Genomic DNA, 24247 nt, shown 5'->3' with positions numbered 1-24247 from the left:
CCACACCGTGCACATGCCACAAAAACAGTCTGTACACAAAGAGAAAGAGACAATTCATGAAGTATAGCCACTTATAATAAAATTATAATAATAATTGCCTGGCTGTGGATGAGCTTGCTTGCTCCCATTTTGCAGAATTGCTGCAGCTGGAACATGTCAGAACACCCTGAACTCACTCTGCTCCAGACAGCCCTAAAAAATAGCTCATCTTCCTCAACCTCTGAGCAGCTCCTCTGTTTTCTTTACAAGACACTGCTCACAATTTTGCTGCAGCAATTTATCTCTGGCTGCACAGCGAGGTGGGCAGACGGCTCCCCGGCTTGCTGCTGCTCTTTCTCCTGCCGTACTTCAGCAGTGGATGCTGAAGCCTCCCCAGCCCCCACATACTGTAGCTAGGAGGTGACAGAGCCTCAGTCAATTCCCACAACACTTTATTCTCCCCTTTAGCAGTCTCTGCTGATGAAGGTACTCTTTAGACTGCTATTTTGAATTTAACACACAGTTATAGAGAATCCAGAGCACTCAAAGCACAGACCTCTCTCTCTTCTATAGCCTTTATTGCCCAAGTGCATGCACCTGATGTGCTTACAAAAAATGTCCTTGCTGGCAAAATCCTCTTAAAATGGCTCAGCTCTGTTTTTGCTGGTTTCAGGCCAGCAGTAAGAAGAAGCTAAGGCCATTTCATCCCTCTGCTGTAGGTATCAGTATCTCAAGTACCTGCATCCTGTGATGCCATTAAAAGCTTCAGGAAATTAAAAGTGTGGGTTTTCTTGTTTGTCTAGCAAAGTAAGGTACTTCACAGTATAATGGATTGCTCTTGAAAACTAATACTCCTAATAGCAGCAAAGAGATGCATGGACCGGACTGTTCTATCCGTATTGAAGTTGGGTACTTATTTTTTGTAAATTATGTGTGGTCTCTGGAGCGAGTGTGATTGCAGATCACAGCAATTAGGGGAACATTCTAATTTTTTCCTTATTCTCCTATGTAATCATTCTGATGCCACATGTGTCTGACACATAGGAAGCTTCCTCACCAAACTGGAAGCAGATCAGAGCCCAGCACCTTCATGGATGAAGGGTCATGGTGAGATCAAAAATATGAAGGGGAGCATAAATGAGGTACAGAGCTTGGAAGTGAGGATAACAGGGAAGAAGAGGCAGCAATGACTTCTACACTACAGTACAACAGTGGGGTAATCACCTGCATATCCACACCCAGATGCTAAAGCAATTGGTATAGATAAAAAAAGATGGTGCAAAAAAAGCAGGTTAGGAGAGTTAATACATAAACCACTAAAAATGCTTTTGACTCACTACTGTTCCTAGCCATTACATCACATGCTGTATACTTTTCCCTAGCTGGTATTAAAAAATCTCTTAGTACTGCTTCTCTCACTCCCACCTACCAAAGGATTACTAAAAGATAACTTACTTTCCACGTCAGGTGTCAGCAACTGCAGTCCCTGCCCTGTGAGGAGAGCAGCACAACACTCTTCTCTTCTACCAGGATGGGAGATCTGCTCCACCATCCACATCAACATCCAAGCAGCAGGTTTGGCCAACCAAGAAGCGAGGACACTCATTTCATTGTTGCAAGAGTATATAGAAAGTGGAAGCACTATTATATCAGGCAGGTGAGAAATACATCCTGGAGCATTAGGTCTTTTCCTGATTCCAAAGAGAACCTTTTAAATCCTAAGGCAGGAGGATCACCAAAGGCAGTCCAAGTTATGCCACAGTTTGTTTTGCAATATAGATATTAGCTCACTAGGCACTGATCCCAAAGTCTTATCACTTCACTTTAGCCTTCAATAGCCATTAGTCAAGCATTACCTGGGGACAGATTCTCCTCCTGGTTACAGTACAGTAAACTCCTGAGCTGACAAGGTTATTCCATATTTATACCCCCAGAACTGAGAGGTAGGCCTCATATTTTATTTTATTTTGGCAGCTGGAGGGAGCTGAGGTACAACATGGGAATAGCCTTGTAGTCAGGAGCAGCACAAGGCTGTGCTCACAGGCCTGCATGGAGGAGAAGGAGCACTGACCCAGCTGGGAAAGGAGCTGCTCCACATCCTCAGCCTGGGGAGCTCCCCAGGGGACAGGTCACTGTCACACCAACATGGTGAGGGCTCGAGTATCCATTGCATCCATCGAGCACTTGCCATTGCTCTCAGAGCCTTTCATCCTCATCACTGTCAGGATGCAGCCTTCCTTGTCAAATTATTTTAGGTAAAAGCCGGGGTTTGAGACAGAAAGTGCTTCTTGACATGTGAACTCTCAGCCCACGAGCAGAGTGAGAGCTACGAAAGATTCACAGGCTCCTCCCTCCCCCACAATGTTTAAATGATTAATTAACAATTTCTAGAAAGCAATTCATAAAAGGAAAAAGGGCAAATTTTCAAAACTATCAGCTCGTAAATTAAGTAGAGCCAATTCTGTGGCAAACCTTCTAACAAGGTTTCACGTTATCTGTTTTATGCTTCCTAAAGATCTGTCCCTAGCCTAAATCCCAGCAGGAGGAGATGCCACTGGAGTTTAATTACATGCCACCTATGGGAAACATTTAAGAAACAAGGATCTGAAAAAATCCTACAACTTGGTCTAAAAAGAAAAATAAAAAAAATGAAAACAATAATTTGATTAAAGCAATGGTATGTATGTACTGTACCTCCCAACCACAGGTTGAAAATATTATCTTCTTACAAGTCTCAAGGCAAAGAGTCAAATTGTCTTGTGATGCAAATTGAATAGTTATACCATTAATTTACAACACACATTCAGCATTCAGGTCTATGGCTTAAGTAAATAGTTATGAGACATGGCATTTTAGAGGGTTTTGGTGCTTTGCTGAAATTTTTCTTTTTTCCTTTTATATGAACTAGACATGCCACGTGCTATGTCGAAAATCCTTGATTCAGGACAAGTTTTATCTTAGAAATAAGCTATGGTTAGTGTTTCAAGGGATTAGCACATTGCCTGTGCTCTCCTGGCTGTGCTGTGTGTTTGCACACCCACCTCACAGACTTCTGCCTGGCCCCCAGCAGATGCTCAGGCACATCTCACCCTGGCCAGGAGGGTGGGCACAAGTTGAGGATGTGCACAGCAAAAGCAAAAGGGGGACTCACTGATCCACAGCCACGGCACAGGAACCTGCTACCATCAGCACAAGTGTGAAAGAGGTAGAAAGAAAACTGCAGGCAGCCTCCTCCAGGTATAATTCTTTAAACCTGGGAAACACATCTAGCTGAAATATCTTTCTCTGCAGGAATAGGGCAAACGACTCCTGTGTGATCAGCTGGGACACCTGAACAGTGGACTAGGCAGTGGAGGAAAAACACTGCATTCTAGGCTGAGAGGAAAAACTAGGCATTGCCACTGTTCCCTCTTCTGGTGCCCCCAAATCACCCACCTCAGGGTTCTGTAACTGGCCATGATGAGACCCAACCTCAGCACCCAGAGAGGAGCTCCCATGAGGGGCTGCAAAAGGAACAGTGAGCACCACTGACTGTCTGGAGTCGGCACCATGTCCTGCTGTACACAACGGAGAGACTTGCCACTAAAGAAGCACTGAAATATTTAATCATTCGAAACATTCAAGTGCGACAAAATTATCAATGAAACTAATTAAGAATCTTGAGATAATAAGCACTGATGACAAAATGTTCCACTCTAGTGCCTGCCATCAGGCAGTCAGGATTTATAATATCAGTAATTTATAAAGCTTATACCCTGAAGGATCTCAGTGCACTTTCAAAACATGTGCCTCCACACCCACATAGCCCTACTCCCCAAGGTGACTCAAACTACTCATCCATACCCAGCAAAAGTTCCCAATTAGGGGTGAAGATTTCAGATGATGACAACAGAAATGTGACTGTAAATGGCAGGGCGAGCAGAGAAGCTGGGAAGGGCCAGCTTTGGTGTCTGCAGGGCCAGGTCCTGAGGTCTCAGCCAACCCAGCTCTATCACAGGCACGCAGAAGGGCAGGCCACAGGAAGGTGAGACAACAGTGCACAGAGCAGACTTGGGGAGGAAGAAGGTCACGGATTGGATAGAAAAGAACAGGACGCCAGCCTTTTATGCACTGGGATTTTTCAGCAATTTAGGACAGGAAGTGAACCGGTGTCAGGCGATCAACACTGCAGATGGGTCTTTAAGCAGCCAACATGTAAATGGATTTTGGCAAAGATATCTCAACTAACAGTCTTTTTTTTTTTTTCTTTTTTGTGAGAAATGCCATTTTTAGGTACAGTCAGAGAAATGTTGCCTTCTGCCTGCTACGAGCAGGTGTACAGATGTCGACAGCGAGTTCAGGCGGGTGCCAGGTACTCGAGAACTGTCACTGGGTATGTGAGCTGCCTCACACCATCCCCAAGCTTTTACAGGAGGCAGGTTTAATTTTCTGCTGAGGTTTCCAACGAGCTGGTTCTCCAGCAGACCCTGTCTCTGGGCTCAACTGTTCAGCACAGCCCGATTTTTATTTTGTCTTTGTTTCTAAGTTAAGCCATCTCCGCCAGGCCAGCTCCTCAGTGAGGGGAACGGTGGGTCCCTGTGAGTCACCCGCGCGGCTCCCGAGGAGCTGCCCGCGAGACAGGCACAGCTAATCTGGAACGACGCCTGGTAACTGCAACAGCTAATTTCAGACTCAAGGCACCAATTTCCCAGTCACTTTGTAGCTACACTGTGTTACCATAACGGGTTCTCTACACAATTATCACAACACTTAGTAAGTTATTCATTTGCCAGAGAGCTAAGAAGCCTTGTAAATTATTTTCACTTTAAAGAAAGCAGACATAATCCCCTCTGGAGGAAGTAAATAGCAAAGTTTCTCGCCCGTATTTTGTTTATTATAAATGTTTGACAAATAATATTATCTCATCATTAGTAAAAAAACACCTTTATGTCAAAAGAAAAATGTAGCAAACAGGCAAGAATTTAAAATCCAGGTGCACGCGCCATTGTGGCAATGGCATGCATCAGGCACAGGCAGTTTTAATATTTTATGCTTCATAATTTTTTTCTTAAATAATTAACTACCTTTAACTAGTGATTGTCCAGCCCTACCACTGCTGTGGGTTTAACTGCATATTAACAGCTTTGAGTGTTCCTTTGGTGGTTCTATTTCTCCCTGCTCCGAATCCAGGCTGACTACAAGCCCTGCTTGACTTTTAGGTTAGAGATCTGTTTCCTGCCTCACCCTGTAACGGATGTAAATCCGTTTTTTACAGCTTTTCCCTCTGCAGTAGAGTCAAACAGCTACAGTTAAGATCTCTCGTGTTCACTGGCTGGACCAGCATTCAGTCTAGCATCTCTTAGCACAGTGGAGAACCCTGCTCGCTCCAGCTGGTGATGTGGGCTTATTTGATTCTCTGTTTGCCTCTTGCAGTGCAGAAATGAAGAGTTAAAATCCCATACCTTGGTTTGATTACAGCATTGCTGACAGAAATGCAGATTTGGATAAAGAGACAAGATGTACTGCGCCACTAAAGAGTTGTACCCTTTGGACAACTAATTGTAATTACACTTGTTCTCCCAAAAGCTTTTTTTAAAAAAAAATTTACTACCAAAAATGACCTGGTCTATAATTATAATCCATAGCATAGTCCACTGTTAAAGGATATAGAAGTATACATATATTTAGATGCATAAAGATGCACATGAGGGCTTGATAGCATTTGCCAGTGCACTCACTGCTTAGAATTTGCATATCTGCAAGGGTCTCATGGCTACCACATTTCTCTGCAAAGTCTGAGAGTAAGTGGGATTAAAATTATTACTTCTTTAACCTGAAATGCTAAAAACGGAAAGACAGTATTCAGATTTCTATTCAGTTTCAAGCAACCAGTATGGCAATTAGCTTTGACTTGATAAAAGATCTGGTAACAATGTTTTTTTACAAAGCAAAACCTTAACCCCCAACTTGAGCAACACTTCCCATCTAATTTATCTTTGTGCATTTATAGAACTGTAGAAACAGAGAATAAATACATTGGCAACAAGATCTAGCAACACTGATAAACACTTAACTGCAACAACTACAACACTTGAAACCTGAAGGGCACACTAAGCAAAACCAGGTCTGTAAGATAAGCTCAGTAAGATTTCATACTGGTGGAAAATTGCTTTTAGAATGCTCTATGCAATTCTAATACCCACATTTTTCCAAATGATGCTAAAAACCCCCAGGAGAACTTCTGAAAGCAGGCATACATACTGAACAACTTCTAAAAATATATATAAATAAATTTTAAAAACATAAATAATTTTAGGAACACATTTTTAATACAAGAAAACACTAGCAGGTGATATCACTGTGGTTTACAGGCGATATCCTAATCTTTATTTAGGAGAAGGATAATTAACTTAGGAGAAGAGATTAAACAAAACTGTGGTAAATTCACAAGAAATTTTTGCCAGAAAGATTCAGGTAAGAGGGCATGACATATTCCCAGCTATTTTTATGTAGGATGTCAGGACTGGTGGTGAGATGAACCTATACAACAGCAATGGGGATCAAAACAGAGCCCAATTCCAAAGGTCGCCAAACATTTAAAAAGTTCACATCTGACTGTTGTGGCCTGGATCTATCTATGGTGTTTCTTGTAAAATCAGAGCTAGGAAAGAAAGCAAGACGTTTGCTTAGCACCAAGTATCCGTGTCCTTGCATTGTTCTCTCATTTAAGTGCACTGCTAAGGCTCCACTGATAATAAAAGATTGATTTAAAAGACCATTCCACAACCTAAGCAAACAGTGAGCCTGGCTAATGTTACATATCATATCCTCTTGTCATTTACTGCTACTCTGTGTGTTTACTGTGCCTCTCACTCCCCCTCAGTACCAGCCCGAATTTGAAGCAGAGCAGCTGGTCCTCTGGGGTTGATGGCACAACTGCAACTCTGAGCCCAGCAACAGCAGCCTCCTGATTGATTGTGAAAGCACAACCCTGCTCTCAGGCTCTGCACCAAAAACAACCTCCTCCCAAGGTGGTGGGTCAAGTCTTTGCAGATTTCCTAAATGACAGGCACCTCTACGTCACAAGGTGAACCTTATCTCTGGTAAGATCCAAACTTTAATCACATTATCTGCATTCCTCTATCAAGGTTCCTACTTCAGTCCAAAAGAGATTATGAAAGTAGGTGGTGTGAACAAAAAAAGAATCAAAAAAATTGTCTCCACTCCATCTTTAACTTCTAGAAGAAAAGCTATTATTTTGCACGGATTGCTCTTATGTTAAATTCAGTACACAGCATGAAGAAAACATCCATGCTCTTCCCATTAGTAGAGGAGGAAAACTTAATGGAGTGTGTTATGTTTTGCTTTATCTTTCTCTTACCATTTTTTGAATTACTGATTTCCCTTTGTGCTCCTAGTCAACATGATGAGTATTGCTCCTTTCCTTCAAATAACTGGACTGTGACAACAAAGAGGTGTGGTTTTGGAGCCTGATTCTCAGTTTCACTAAGGTCCTACCAGGGCAGCAGAAACAGGCCTTACCACAGTTGTAAGCCCTCTTTTGTAAAACATAACAGCAGAAATTAGGTGATGTTAACCCTGCTGGAGGTGAAGGATGAGGCTGATGTACCTTGATGGTCCATTCCTGTTTCAGGAACAGGAAAGAGAGCATAAATGTAAACTGAGAATTTGTCTTTGCAGTTACCCTGGATACAGTTTGTAGGATTTATATGTTTAATTAGAGCAAAAGGTAGAAACCTCCAGAGTCATATGAAAACGATATGTCAAACAAGGTTTTGCCCAACATTTCTAGAACACCAGAACTTACAGTGATGGAACAAGAAAAATTGAAAAGATTACTAAAGCATTTTGTTTTGTTTGTTCTTCTTGAGATCCTTCATTTTCAGGTCAGGAAAGACATTTTATGCCACCTAATTAAAACAACTGGGAGGGTTTTGGGTTTGTTTGTTTGTTTTTTAAACAGATACACCGATTAAGTATTACAAAGAAGTCCTGTGTCTTTGGTTGTACACAAGATTAGACTGCACAATAACAAACTCCTAAGCTTAAAATGTACAATTTAATGAATTCATAGACAATACCTCTTTTTCCCCCATTGCAGAGTGAAGAGGAATGTGCTTAGTAAGAAGTACACAAAGCACTCTTTAAAAAAGTTTGCATTTCTGTCTTTGCAGAGGGTGATGCATGTACATCATTCAATTTCTGATCTGATCTGATGACTTTTGTGTTTTGGATCTCTGATGAAAATCACTGTATTTTCACTTAAATCCATGGGAGAAACACCAGATGATCTTGCAAAGGATTTCTTGTGGGATGTAAGTTAACCAGAAAATGCAAATACTGTTCTGTGAGCTATTTCCTGTGCCAAGACTTTTAAATTGTCCATGCCTCCTGAAGAAACATGACTATTGATATTACAGAACTTGTAGGTACTTTTAGTGGTTAGCATTTATGTACCATTTGGATGTTAAAAAATTAAAAGTGCTAAAATATCCTAGACTATTTAGAAAATCTTTGCTCCTGCTGTCACAAGTCTGCCGTGCTAAAGTGGCACCAGGTTACCAAACCTAAAGAAAAGAAAATCAATTGTGTGACAGTTACTGTTCAGGTTAAACATTGTTGAAACCTGTAGGTAAAGCAACCACTTGATTCTGTAATGGAGCTTATCTGCTTGTTATATTTATCCAGAGGGACTGGTCAGGAGGATTACAGCCCCTGTGCAAAGTCACAGGCGACTGTTGCCATGCAAAATCACCAGCAAGGTTTTGTGCACAGCACCTGTGGGCAGAGTGGTTTGTCAAGGTAGTGCTCTGCACAGAGCTGTGTGCTCAGGGAAGAAGTAAAACAATCAGAAAAGGAAAACAAAGGAGAAAAGAAGCACCAGGCACCCTCTCAGTACAGAAAACACAGTTTTGTGAGGGACTGCCACAGCCCATGCTGCTCCATGGAGCAGTGAGCGCAGGAGCCACGTCCTGCTGCTCAGTTCCTGCTGGGATGGGCAAAAGGAGAGCATGCATAGTTCTTGTAAATAAGTAGGGTCACTTCAAAGATATTTGGCTCTAATCCAAACAACCCAAAGGCCCTCAAATTTCAGCCGGCAGCTCAGCTCACCCCACGTGAGCAATGTAAACAGCCAGCAAATTACAACATGGCACAAAAACCTGACAAATGTTGGCATCTTTCTCAGCTGACAACGTGGCCACATCCACAGAGGTGCACCTTGCAGCTTGGGAGTTTAAACACTCCTTTGGCAAGGGATCAAGCATGCCTGGTTTGCACCCAGATTGTGCATTTTGTCTCACACTGAGCTTGCTCAGGCAACAGGCAGTATTTTAGGTAACTGCTACTTCTTGCTCAAGTTTCCATAGGAAATTGCTGGTAGTCATGACTTTATTATTACAGAAGGCATCAAACACATACAAAAGCTTTAAAATAACAAGCCATTGAGGAAAATCCGCACAACACAACCTGTGACACTATCTGAAGACACCCATGCAACTGGTGTCAAGCTGTGCCACTTAAAGCATGTTTTCAGCACCCACCTAAGACAGCCTGGCAGTACATAATTGCGAATTTATCACAGGCAGGGAGTAAAATGCTTTTAAACATCATCTTATTTCCCCAGTGAGCACTCCTCCCAGCAGGGAGCTCTGCTGGCTGGTTTCTACCAGGCACGTTGAGCAAGATCACTTCTAAATAATAACTTCTCCCACAACTTGATTTCCTTACCCTAAAGCCTGGTGACATGTATCTGAACACCGGGATTCCAGCACCAAAAAGCACCCACAACTCAAAGCAAGATATGCTGGTGCAGGATGTGACACCCTGGACTATCCCAGGGGTCTGGTGGAAAGCCAGCCTTGAGGTGAACACATTCAGAAACTTTGGTGGTAAAATCCAAGGAGTTTGAACATTTCTGGAACATATATCACAAGAAAAGCTGGTTGTGAAGATGTACTTTTCTAGAGTGGAAGGGAACAGCACAAAGCTAGGAGAGTGCTGTAATTCAACAAACTGCAAGAGTAGCTGTGCCCTCCTCCTTAGAAAAACAGTGGGAAAAACTCACCTTTGGGTGAAGGAGCATTCATACAGCCTGAAAATTGTGCAGTGAAATTTAAGTAACCCCTTGTGACTACTCCCTTGTCTTCCCTGATGCTGAAACAACATCAGAGCTATCTGCTGGTGGTGCTTAAACGCTTGTGTTTTTCACATTAGAGAGGCAGGAGTTTTGGACCCCCCGATTCCTATACTTACATACCTTTGTAAATTAGCATAAACATCTCAGCTGGCTACCGATGTGATTAAGATGTGCCTCCACTTTGCAATTTTTTCTTTGAGACAAAGCAAAGGCTTTCGTTTGTTAAGTGAAAATTCCCCGGTGGAAACCCTTCTCTCTCTTTCCCTCCCATTTCTGACCCCATACTGGGCACTTTAATCTAATTTTGGTTTGAGGTTTTAGAAGCTGAAGGCTGCTTCTGAAGATCACTGAGGGAAAAGAAATCACTGGGAGGAACACCACACTTTGAACTGAACATCCCTGGCACAATGCATATTGGAAAAAGAAAGCACTAAGAACATTTCCCAATCAATGTAGCTGTATTTTTCACAACCAGTTAGAAGAAATGGAAACCTATGGTAAATAATGCTACTTTTTACAAGTCCAATTACCCTGAATGATAAATTGCCTAATTATTTCAGCTCTAGAATATTTCCCAAGTTCTTTACCCTTTTCTTTGTAGTCACTGTCTGCAGAACAAGAGCATTTGACTGTTACTAATTAACAAGAGAGAAAGATGCAGGACATTTAGTAAATTCACTTCTGTTTAAATCCATCCTACATTATTTTTCCTTACCAAAGGGAAAAAAAACATAATAATTTATTTAAAAGCTGCTCTGATGGAGAAAATTTTTCTCTATGACTACTCTGTGATATTAAAACAGTCAGCTTTTGTTTTTTACGCTCTCCAGAATGCCAAAAGATTAAAGGCACAGCAAGGTTAGATTAGCACCTCAAAATTGTCTGTTAAGTTCTCTACTTATCAAGCTATTAAATCTAAATTCATGACTGCACAAAATCATCTTCTTATTGTATCCTGAGTGCATATGAACTTGATGAAACAAGTTCCAAAAAGATAAAGCTTTTAAAAGTGCTTTGTTCCAGTTCACTATGCAATGACTTCCTGTCATCTTGTTTCTTTCTTTTTCCTTCATTTAGATCAACAACAGCAGCAAGGGGTTGTGGAAAATAGCCCCATGTTCAGAACTTTTTGACTTCTTGATTTTCTCCTTTAAATTTTAAGTAGAGCTAGGAGTATTGAAAAAGATATTAAGGTTAATTCAAAACCTCTGTTGAAGAAGATCAAAATTATCTTATTGTATTACATTTTAAAACCTGATGGTATGTAAAGCACTAAAAAACAAACAAAAAGACCCCAAACATTTTTTCCCCTCCCTGCTTATTAAGAGTTTTTTCTGAAATCCATTTATTAAGATGTGTGTAAAAGCAGAATGTTTTACATAAAAAATAATATGAATATTTTGTTGAATTCTGAAAGCATAGTTTCCATACAGGTGGAAAACATTGAGTCAATGGGGCCAAAGAGTGACTTACTTGTACATCATGCCTTAATGTGCTATGCCTCAGTGACAGCCAGGGAGGATAATTCCTTGGACTGAGAAAGTAATTGAGTTCTCAGTCTCACTACATCTGAGACCTGACTAAGGATGGTAAGCATGAAAGCATCTATTTATCTACTCAGTCTTGGTTAAAAGACCAACATTCCAGTCCATACAGGCAACTGGCATTTTGAGTGTAAAACAGTTTGAAATCTCCCCTGACTGAGGCCCCAAATGCCTATCCCAGTGGCTACTGCAGCAGTGAAATTCCACTTCTGGCCAGACTGCTGGCATAGAAGCCCTTGTGGGGCACTGACCAAAACATTCAAAATATGACCAGTTACAGTGACCTACAGGTGGATTTTGTTGCTTTAAAGGATTTGATTTTGGAAAAGTCCCATAACCTGTCTTATGAAAACCAGACATCAAATTAGTTGGTAATAAGTAAGATTACAACCATGGACTTCAGGAGAGCTAACTTCAGCCTCTCTGGGGATATTCTTGGAAAGATCCCTTGGGAACAGGCCCCATAAGGAAGAGGGGTTACAAGGATCCCTTCCTCCAGGCTCAAGAGTGATGCATCTGAATGGACAAGAAATTGTGTAAAGGGGGAAAGACACCTGCATGGATGAATAAAGAACTTCTTTCATTACTCAAGCACAAGCAGAAAATACACAGGAGATGCAGGGTTAGCCCACTTAGAATGAATATAAAGAGGTTATCAGAGTAAGTAGAAATGAGACAAGGAAGGCCAAGGCCCATCTGGGGGCCAAAATTAAATCTGGCAAAGAACATCAAGGACAACAAGAAAGGCTTTTCCAAATACATCAATAACAAAAGGAAAGCAAAGGCAATGGGCAGAAACTGATGCACAGGAAATTCCACCTGAATTTGAGGAAGAATTTCTTTACTGTGCTGGTGACCAGGTACCGGAACAGATTGCACAGAGAGGGTGTGGAGTCTCCCTCACTGGAGATGTTCAAAAACCATCTGGACACAAGCCTGTGCCACTTGCTCTAGGATGCCCCTGCTTGAGCATGGGGGCTGACCAGAGCCCCCTCTGTGGTCCCTTCCAGCCTGACCCATTCAATAAATATTAGTGAAAAATTGTTCTGTGACACAGTAAAATATATTAACTGATTTGAAATGGAACAGTCTTCAGACAGGATGTGTTTCCTGTGTTCCTTTGTGTTTTCCTGACTACTCCCCTTGCACCAGTCTTTCTAGCTGGTTAAGTAAGGAAATGTTCACTCATATCACTCGGAGACCACCACACTTCTAGAGCCAGGGCACACCCAGAAACACCACCTTTCATTTCTTTCCACGTTAAGAGAGAAGCATAAGATGAAGCAGGGCAAACAATACAAAAGCCATCTATGCTGATTAAAAGTAGCAAAATCATATTGTAAGAAATGGAACTTATTTAAATACATATGTTCTGCCAGGGTGGTAAAGAAAGGAAAAAAAAAAAAGGGAGAGGAGGTCACAAGAAGTTCAGTCTACCAAAAACTGCTTTACATAATCATGAAATGCAAACTAATTTCCACTCCTTCTGGCACCAGCTCATTCAGACTTCACTTTAAATGCTTATTGACAAATAAATGGACTGGTTACTTCCTATTAATGCTTCCTAATTTATGTACATACCTGGAGGAAAAATTCCATTTTGACCTCACATTCATACAAGCTAAGATCATTTTTAAGCTATGAATATGATGAATACAATTTTAATTTCTTCTTGTTTGCTGCTGGGGATTTGCTGTTTCTTAATAAATTAGGCATGTGTTCTCCTCAGCTCAACTTTTGCACCTTATGCATTTAATATGTGCAATTCAGGAGTCTGTGTGAAACTTCCAGATGAAAGACCTTCTTTTCTTCAGTCATCATTCATTCTCTCCCTCCTTCTCTCTCTCATGCAAGCAGAAGTGCACAAACAGGATTTGTTTTATCAACTGTTCCCTAGTCCTTCTCCCTCCCTTCAGGGATGAGGCATTCTCTGGGTCACCTGTGCCAGTGTCTCTCCACCCTCACAGTAAATAATCTGACCTAAACCTACCCTCCCCCAATTTAAAGCCATTGACACTTGTCCTGTCACTACAGGCCCATGGAAAGTCCTTATCATGAAAGTGGCACTTGTTTTCAGAACTCTCAAGAGTCACTATTGTCCTTACAAGGTAAAATACTGTTAAAGCAAGATTTTAACCCTTGGTCTTGAAAGCCTCTCAGAAGCTGACAGTTCAGTGGAGATTCCTGCAGCAGATGAGGATGCCAGGGCTGGGCCAACACTTTCACGCTCTGAAGAACCGGGCTGTCAGTCTGGGGACACAGAGGGATCTCATCCCAAATGAATGTTAACTAACATACAGCTTGAAAATGCTTCTCTGCTTAGCTTAGTATTTCATATTTCCCAGGAGACAAGTTCCTGCCTGATGAATGCAATTGGCTGCTAATGCTGAGACACAGTGTAGGGTCCTGACACAGATGTCCAAAGCCACCCTCTCTCATTTGTAAGTTCTTTCAAGGGCCAGATGGTTTAGCTTTTCTAATTTTTTGCATTGAGGTTGTGCCTATTGCTAGCTGTTCTCTTTCTTTGCTAAGTATTTATGATACAACAGCACATAACTTATGGAAACTTTTAATGCCTAACTTCCATGAGGAAAAAAAAAAAATAGTATAATACCTTTCTGGGCTTGACTCCCAGTTCACATTGAAAAACTCCCGAGGGCTAGACAGGCTGCCACTCAAAGAACAGGCACTTACACCTGTGAAGGCATCCCCATTCCTGAGAAGTCATGGCCTGTTCACCTCTTTTCCTGCCATATGGCTAGCCTGGTGAGAACATGTCCCTCCCAATGTCATGGAGAGGAGCAGGGTGATATTTACTGTGGTTTAGCTTATCTCCTTGCTTCCTTCTAAAAGGCTCAACTGCCCAGTGCAGAAATGCGATCTACCAATTCTACCTGGGACTATGTTCCACCTGGCAAATGATGTTAACTATCTGCAGCTAAAAGGTTAACACTGATATGAATATAAAAATTGATTGGACATTGCTTTGGTATTAATTTGGCTTACTTTGTCCCTCGAGGAAGCTTGTTAATCATATACAGGAGCAGTTGGGATACGAATCCTAAAGAAAATTGTTAACAATTTTCTTGCTCAACAGTGGTATTTTTCCTTAAATTAAAAGCAAATATGCTCTCTTCTCCATAAAAGTCTGAAAAGTAAGGGGGGAAAGGAGGGGGACAAGGAATAGAAAGACATGGAAGATGCATCCTTCCCTTTACTTTCTTTTTAAACAAATCTGTCTAATCACATTTAAAGTGCTGCATTATTAACATCTTCACCATTAAATGTTCCATGTCACTAGAAAAATTTATTCTTTACTATGAACCCTGCAGCAGTGATAGTGGGTCAATTATTATGAGGATGACAAAATACCAAGAAAATTCAGGGGTGAAAAAGAGTATCTGTCTAGCATACATTACCTGAGACTCAGTTTTGCTCAGGAATAGCAATAAGGCAGAGTCACTGAGCAACATGTGACATTGCAAGCAAAAGACAAATTAGTCTTCATGGACAAGAGACTGATAGGCCTGAACAAATGGAAAAATAAAAGGTTTTTTTTTCCTCTTTTCTCTTTATTTCTTTTTCTTGGGTGAAAAGGGGTAAATGAACTCTGCAGTGTCAACAACAACAACAAGTTCCTTGAAATAAAGGTACATTAATCATCTCAACAACACCTCTTTCCAGGCCATATAGAATCACCTATTCTCAGCTGTGAAAAGGATTTTCCTAGGAAAGAAGTAAGGTTTGGAAAAGTCAAGGAAAAAGTACAATGTCAAGATACAACTGGCATTTAAAATGTGGAATTTGCTCCTATGAGCTAACAGTAGACTTTCCAAAATAGCAAAGCCAAACCATTCCTAAAAGATACTCTGACTTACCAATTGATTAACTCAACTCTTTGCATATCATAAATAAGCTGATTCTCCAGAAAGTCTTTACTGTCTTTGAAAGTCTGTATCTCCTTTGGAGAGCACACATCTGTACATAAAGTGTAAGAACTACAAATACATGGCAAGCAAGAAGAATTGCTCTCATGCAGTTCCTGGCTGGTCACGGTCTCACTGCCTGCTCATGCTTCAGCCAAAGGGTGATTGTGGCTGCCTACAAAGCATAGGAACAAGCAACAGGGATCTTCCACACAGGCCTCCAGGACAACTTCTCTGCCTAGTGCTGGGAGGGTGCCTGGTATGGAAAGCAACCTGTGCAAAGAGATACCTTCTAAGGCTTGCACAGTGAGAAAAATGAGCCCAAACTTTTCCACTTCAGTGTTTCCCTCAGCATTTAAGGCTAGCAACAGGTTTGGGGCAAAGTGGACAAACACTTGGCAAGCTTGGACTCAAGACTTTTCTCATGATACCTCTCTTTATAGAGCAGGGACTCAATATGGTAGAGATACCAAAGCCCTGATTCTCAAAGGTGCTTATGTGGCTGACATTCTGGAAGACTTAGAAGTCAAAATAACCTCTGCCCAAGAGAGGTGACTTTGGGTCTCTTGAGGCCAAAGCCTACATTTCAAATCAGTATATTCTAGATACTTACAGCAGAGGAGAAATTTGTGGAAAGGCTTATTGTCTTCTCCTAACTTAGCAACCTTTGACTGGTATGTACAGAAGCACCATGGGACTGAGATAAATAACTGATTTCGGCCATTGAAATCAGCAGGAGGAACTGCAGAAATATAACCTAACAGTATTCAGTCCCTACATGTTTAAAAGTATCTCTCTATTTGTTTAAAAAAAACAACTGATTGCTGACAGCTGACATTCATAAATGATGGGAGGCTCTGCAACACCTTTTTAAACAAATAGAAAAATCAAAGAGTGTCATTTCTTTCAAGAGAATAAATAGCAACAACAACCAATATTGTTTGTGCTTCCTGCTTCTGTATGTTTTGTGTCTGTATGTGTATGCATGTGTAACAGCAACTCTCTTCTGTAGACTTTTTTCTGCACACTATTTACAATTCAGACTCCCTTGATAAATGCAAGCCTTCACCGTCAGCAATATTTCCTTAGTGAAGCTTAGTCTCTGTAGTTGCGAGCTTCTGAGAGTACAAAGCCTTGAGATACTGCATGAAAGGCACCAAACTCATGCAAATTGCTGTAGTAATTCCCTGACAGTGACATCTCTCTGACTTTCACCTCTCATTTTCACTAATGCTCAAAGAAAACCGTCTGTGCTACCAAGAAGACTCTCTGCATATACTGCTAAAAAATCCAAAGTACTCAATCAGGCATGGAGACACCATAAAAATGGTCCTACCTCTCTCTGCTCTAGAAATTTTATGGGAAGGGAAAATTTTGAAATGGCAAAATCCCTTTTCAATAAGCCATCTCCATTAGACTGCAGAGGTGTTAGTGAAGGATGTTTCCAGTGTGAAGAACAGAATTATAAGCCAGTGTAAAGTTTAGTACAATTCCACTCAAGTCAGTGAAGACAATTACCCCAGATGAGCAACTGCCGCACCCAGTATGTCTGATGAATTACAGCACCAAAATCGTCAATCGTAAATGAGATTATGCTTCAGTCCAGTTCAACCTGGGCTATTCACAACTCATTATACACAGCAGTTAAAAAGGAATTTAAAATAATTTTTTCATATATGAAACTATGAATTGCAATGACTTTGGAGTGGCATCATTCAATACTTTTGACATGAAAGAATACAGATGAAACAGTCTGGTCAACATTTTCAATAGAACATATTGGAAATATTCCTGGGTCCTAAAGCTATACAAAACCAAGTCTTTATAGGAACAGGAAGATGTCTTTACATCAAAGAAAAATCTCCCAGTTTCCATTTAAAGAGAGATTGGCAGAGTATGGCAGGACCTTGAAGTTTCTTAAACTTTAGAGTCTCTAGACAGTGGTGAAAATGTTGGTAAGTCACACCAGCGCTGACTTGTTACAGTAGTACTTTGTGTGGATAGGAGATTTAATGGAGTAGAGACATGCTGTGTCTTATCCCGTTCTTCATTCCTCTCACACTGATGTTTCTAAATGTCATATCAAGCAGTGATAAGTAAGAGTAGTACAAAGCTTTTTTAAAATAGAAGGGAAAACACAGTTAGTCTTGCAGCCTCCAATGAATGTTTTATGGTAATAGCTGCTCTTTCACATATTCACTTTTATTTACTTCTCCTGACTCCTGTGCTCTCCTTCACCTTTGTCAGGGCTCCTGAAAGTATTCGTAGACATCAGCAGCAAGGAGTAGTGAGCTGCTGCTCTGTCCTTCACCAGACCTGAAGCCTTACATATTAGTGCAGCAACACATCTCAGGTTCTGTAATGCTCAGTGCAACTTTTTCCCCGTGGTTCTTTAAGTAATGACAACTTCCTATAGATATGAGCTAAGAATCCCCAAAACTTGTAGCACCAAGTCTACCTGTTTGTTAATGCAAGGCTTGGCTTGAGAATATGCAGTAAATTATACCTGAAGGTGAGATTAGAATTCAGGGAGCTCTCGCTCCAGGCTTTTCCATGCTCTGCACCATCAAGTATGGATTTCTTTATTGCATGGAGACAGAGAAGATCATTCTCTTACCTCTTTTGCCCTCCTTAGCTGCCCCAAGCATACTTGCTTTTCCCCCTCAAGAAAATGACCTAGTTTCACTGGTTTAACCTGATGTGTTTACTTTGCAACAGATCAGGAGCACATACCTACACCCACTCACCACATTTCACCTCAGGGTAACAAATAACTTCTTATGAAAAGTTAGCTTGGTCACCTATGTTTTTACACTCTGTTTTATGCCACTACTCTTCCTGTCTAAAATTATGCAGTCCATTAAAACAACAACAAAAAATAATTTATAATTGTGAATTATTCAGGCTTGAGAGTAGGGACAAGGAAGGGAGAGAGATTTTAGCATTTTTAAATGCTAAAATGGGAATAGAGGAAAAAAAGAGAGGCCCCACATTTCTTGTGAGATGGGAATCCCCAGCATGGAAGATGCAATATTCATGCCCTAAGCTCTGTGGCTTAGGACACAGAACACAGAGCAGCTCAGAGCATACAGTGGCACTCAGAAGCAAGTGCTCATCTGCTCAAAATGAATGTGTGTGCTCCAGGCTTTCTATGATTTTGCTAAGCACACACACATACAAACAATAATAAATTGGCTTTTACAATAAAATAATCAATTACACATGCAAAAACTGTTCCTAAGTATGCCTTGTGAAGGGCTCTTTAAAACCTTTGCACAGGGATGATTTTTGACTGAAACGGAGAGGTGAAGACCATGGGTACATTCTGTCTCACTTGGTGAAAGTGGATAAAAAACATCTCTTTCACAACTGTATAGCTTCTAACAGTTCAGGGATGGTTAGCCACAAACGCTGTAAAAATAATCTGGTCTTGAAATAGCAACATTTCTCTTTTTTTTCTCCATGCCCTCCTTTACTGGTACATACCAGTAAAAATATGTACTGTATGTACCAGCAAAGGTATACCAGGCTTGCTTCTCAGCTGATTCCTATCACCATTCCTGTACTAATACCAAACATGTACCAGTTTAACCCATCTGAGGATCTGACCCCTCTCTGCTGTCTCAGATCTGTGGTCTCTGCAGAAAGTAATATTATTTTATACAGACACAGAGGTAGGCGTCCTGCCCCCACCAGTTCATATTTAACTCTCTTTTCATCTTGTTTATTTTGCTTTCATGGTATCAAAACAAGCTGCATACCCAGCAACAAGCTTGCAGCAAATAGGTGCATCTTATTTTTAGCAGATTGCCCTTCACAGGGCACACTACCAAGGGATTTATAAAGAGGGTCAGGTCAAAGTCTCTATAATTTAAATTTTTATTTGTGTGTTAGAAGAATTATGCTTGTCTTTTCCAGTACAGTTGGAGCACACACAGGGATTCAAAAGTAGTATGGGAAGATGCAGTGTGTGGTGACAAGTAATCACCACTCAGTATTTTGTCTCTGCTTCCCCAGAGATGAAAAGCTCTGCCCGCCCTTTGCCTACACCCTAAAGACACAGATAGAGGTGAGGGGGCAGTGTCCTGCCCTCTACAATAATTGAGGCTAGAGGCTTCTCCTGCCTGCCAGACTCTAGAATGGGGCAGGTGCCTCTTCTCACTTTGAGGCAAAGAGACACCATGAAGCCTTGACACTGAGCTGTCAGTCAAGAAAAGACCTAAAATGTCCTTTAGCAAGGAGGTGAGGATGGTCCTGGAGGTAAAAAGAAAAAGATGACAACCCATGACTCACTCAGACACTGTTTTCTGAGGACACCTGCCAGGAAGTGCTATCTCCACAGACTATTCAGGCTGTGCAGTGGAGATTGGCAGTGAGATCTCCCAAGAGAGCTCTGAAACAAACTTGGCTGGACACAACAGAGCAGGATAACATGGTCCTGTCTCCTCTGGGTATCTAACTCCCAGCACTGGGACTAGACACTTCCAGAACCTAGCTTTGTATTTCTGCATCACACTGCAGCAGTCTGCACCACACCTGCCCAGGGATCTCTAACACAGCATTGCCTCAGCTTTCTCCATCCCCTTTGTGCTCTCCCAATGTACCCACCGTGCAAGACAGACAAATGAAAATCACAGCAAAGGCAGGGGTGTCCTCAAGTACAACACCCAGAGCCACCAAAATACTGCGGTATGCCCAGATGGACCAACCTTGCTCCATTACTGGCTATTACAAGGTCAACATGCTTTGGGGTTTTGACTGGTGTGCCAAAAAGCTGGAACTGTGCTTGTCATTTATAGCACCTTTTCTCAGATGGCTCTCACATGTCTTTATAAACTTTGGTAAATGAGTATATAAATCACTCTGTCCACCACCAAAGTACAATCATCTCTGGGATGATACACAGCAGCTGCTGTAAAATCAGACTGCAGCTCCACACCACAGATTAGGGCAATAAAACATGCTGCATCAGGCCAACTGAAATGGATGGAGGACAGAAGGGGGACGTGGTAGAGGACATTTTGTAGTTCTAACTACCCGAGTATAAATTTGGCTGAAGAGGGTACTGTGTTTAATCCTTGCATATCTGCAAATCAAAACAGTCTTCTACCACATGTCAAAACAATCTGACTGTACCTTTCCCCATCTTTTGGCCTTCTAAAACCCTTCCTTTCTGAAAATTGCAGAGCACCTTGATAAAAGCAAAGCTGATGTGCTGAGTACAAGCAATAACCTAATCAAATTTCTTAGCAACTGACTTGATAACTAACTGAGCCTGTAGCTTCTGTGTCCCTCCCTTCCTCTCTCTTGCATGACAACTGAACACAGCATCTATATATACCCAGCTCTAAAATAGCTTCTGCTCCCGTAACTCGCAAACCGTTCACATAGATCTCATTTTCTAGGCTAAAAGTAGTTAATTGCAGTCACTACGGGGATTGAACTGCTGCACCCTTTTCCTTATTCTGGGATGGGCTCCTAGAGCAGTGTATTGCCCCCGCCTCCCGCCTCCCTGCCAAATCATGAACTGTTTATAAAACGAAATCTTTTGAAGGATGGGGCTGCATAGATCAGATCTACAAATTTCCTGTTATCAGGGACTGCAGAGGAATCATTATCCTTCTCTCCCTCTCTGCTCCTTGGCCATACAGCTGTATATGCACCATGTAAAGCTAAACCTGACAACTCAGAAAGTACAGGAATTTATTTGAAAGATACTTCCAATCAATATATGACGCGTGGGACAGCATGGTTTGGGATGAGGACACCAAATTGAGTTGAGCCTCATATAGACTTTGTACAGAGCAGAAATTAATTTGAGTGCAAACTCTCCACACTGACTTCTCTGCCACAAGTGTCCCTAACTTCATAACCTCTCCTAGACAGTGCAAAAGCTGAAATTATTAGCAAAATACTCATAGAGAACCAAGAGAGTCAAGAATTAAGCATTTGAATTTGATTATTATTGAAACATTACTGATAGTGAATGGCAGCTCAGTTGGACCACACACAAGCCAGGGTCCATTTAGTTCTCCAGCTTGAGTCAGAATCACAGCCACATGTGAACCTCTTACACTGGCTCACACTGCAGTCTCCAAGTGCAGGGGCTCCTTTAACTGGAACTGGACCAGACCAATGGCTAAGGGAAATTTGGTACACTCAGAGCTAGACTTTAACTACCCCAGAATAAATTCCTGAGGTGCATAGAGTGTGTGCCCGACAGCCCCCACTACCAGCTGTGCTGGATGATGAATCTGTACCTACAGGAGCACACTACTTGTCCATGTAGACATGGCTGTATGCATGGACTCCCTGTGTGGAATATCCTTAAGGAACCAGCCAGCTAATGACTGATTGCACTCAGATTTCTACGCACTTTCATGGAAATGTTTACTATTTCACATCCCCATCTACAGAGAGATGTCATATGAATGACATCGCACACTTGTCCTGTAGGATAGCTCTCCCAGCAATTCCCCTTTGGTTTCCTAGGCTGCCAGCTTTCAGGAACTGATGAGATGAACCATACTTTCCTTGGGGCTGCATAGTAAGGGGTCCTCTGTGCAACTCTGCCCCAGCATTACCCAGTAAACTGCCCATACTCCAGGCCAAGTTGCACCTTCACATCTTAGGCCTTAAGGAAGTCAGGCCTTAAGGAAGTCAGGTGAACTCACCAGACATGAGGGCACAATTAGGCCTGCCATATATGAATGAAACAAGTAAATAACAAAAACGGAAACAAAAATGGCCTTGGCAAATACAGATAGTGGAGAAGCAATTTGAATGCAGTATAAGAGAATTAGATACCATGATATTTTTTAAAGCTTACACATATATTCTGCTGCTAGATTAAAAAAAAAAAAAAAAAAAAAAAAAGAACATTTAAAACAAAACTTTAAAGTTTATGATTTGTAAGAACACTATTTGTGCTCCTACAAAGATCAGTAAATAAAATTGACCAGAAAAACAATAGAAGCATTTGTAAAATAGGAAAAAAAAAGAAATGTGTAGTTTTAGAGCCTAACAACAGCTGGTCGATTTCAATAATGTATAATATTTTTTAAAGGTTAAGCATTCGCTATGACACAAAGTTTCTAGGCCATCTCTTCTGTTGATACATTTACATTGCCTTGCTCCCTGCACAAAGCCCAAGACCAGCACATCATACTCACGTGTTTTGCAGAGAACTCATCCACCTCCTGGAGCACCTTCTCCTGGCACTCCGGGTTGGTGGCCAGCAAGTAGGTGGCAAAGGACAGGGTGCTTGTGGTGGTCTCATAGCCAGCGATCAGGAACAGGAAAGCTTGGCCTGCTATCTCATCCTCTGTTAGCGTCTTCTGAGCCTTTTCAGATGGGGCCGTGCCAACCAGAGGCGCCTCATTCTGCCTGGGAGCAGCAGATGGGCCGAGCATATCCGAGCACCCGGCTGCCAGGGAGTCGGCTGAGTCACAGGCATCAAGCATCCACTGGAGAAAATCTCTGCGCCTCTGCAGGACAGGGAACATGAGGGATGGGTCACACAGCAATGCCTTCCATGAGGGATGGAAGCAGAGAGCTACTTCCTATTTACAGTGTGTGCTTGGCTCCTACAGAATGGCCACCAGCCTTTCACCAAACGAGGAGGCTTCTATAAATCAGCTGGAAATGCCATAAGTGACAGCTTGTCATTGCTTTCTTCCCAGTGAGATGAGACTGATCTGCCCCCAATTCACAAGAGGTATGGGATGTATCCTTCACAGAGGACTGCTAATGGCCAGCTCTGCACAGAGCTGCTTTTATTCTTAGGCTGAGTTCTTGGCACTTGCTGGGAATCAGGGGATTGACACAGACACTGTACATGCAGGCTCCATGTGCACCTGCCAGATGGAGGCAGCACAAATCATGCTTGGAGGAGCTGGTCCCTCTGCTTGGATGGACCAGCCTCATTTGTTCATATGGTCCAAAGCATGGAACTCGCCATCTAAGTTCAGGGTTGCGTCCACGTTACTTTCTATATTAGCTTAGTGTGACAGAGCTGGAATCTAATCTCAGTAAATCGGGACATCTTTTTATGAGAAAGTACAGTTATGAACACTTGTAACAAATCGCCTTTTTTTAAACAATTTTTTAAGAACATATTTGCAGAACCATATTAAAACAGTAAGCATTCCCCTACCACAAAACCTGTTTGGGTGGCTTGTCTTTGCAAAATGCCCGCTGAATGATCCTACTGTTATGAGAACTGTTTCTTTCACACTAGTTTCTGACACAAAAGCTCTAATAAACAGACCTACAGCCAAGAGTAAGCTGACTCCCAACCAGTGTGGACAGCAAGCTTGATTAGGCTTTGAAATATAACCCAAAAGGTTTGAATTGACTTTTGCGAGTGGGCATAATAGAATTGTGCTGAACCTAAGCCATAAGGCTGTGTGATTGATTTTCAATTCCTCAAATACCAACAGAATACATGATAGCTCAAGGACTCAGAAGTGACTGCAGTGCGAGAACATGACAACTTGTGCAGTGAGATGGACAAAAGAAGGGACCAAGCTTTTGTTCAAAAGAAAAGAATATGCTGTAAAGTGTAATTATCTGTTAAAAATTAATCATTTGAATGATTTCTTGGATCTGATGTTTGAGAGATAAAGTAGAAAAAAGAAGGGCCAGAGAAAAGGACAGGA

General features: G+C 41.7%; 1 protein-coding gene across 13 annotated transcripts in view; it reads right to left on the bottom strand.

Moving 5' to 3' along the window:
• The window catches only part of TBXAS1 (thromboxane A synthase 1), a 234713-nt gene that overhangs the window by 48876 nt on the left and 161590 nt on the right, over positions 1–24247 (bottom strand). For 12 of the 13 annotated variants that reach the window (XM_068190960.1, XM_068190947.1, XM_068190954.1 and 9 more), the window contains one exon: positions 22760–23074. The exons of the other annotated variant lie outside the window; for it this stretch is intronic. In XM_068190960.1, the coding sequence (XP_068047061.1) occupies positions 22760–23074 (315 nt within the window). The remainder of the gene's footprint in view (positions 1–22759; positions 23075–24247) is intronic. 13 annotated transcript variants of the gene reach the window in all.

The sequence above is a fragment of the Anomalospiza imberbis genome, chromosome 5, assembly GCF_031753505.1.
Source record: "Anomalospiza imberbis isolate Cuckoo-Finch-1a 21T00152 chromosome 5, ASM3175350v1, whole genome shotgun sequence".
NCBI lineage: Eukaryota > Metazoa > Chordata > Aves > Passeriformes > Viduidae > Anomalospiza > Anomalospiza imberbis.
The sequence above is the reverse complement of the archived record's forward strand: the minus strand, read 5'-3'. Positions and strand labels throughout refer to the sequence as shown.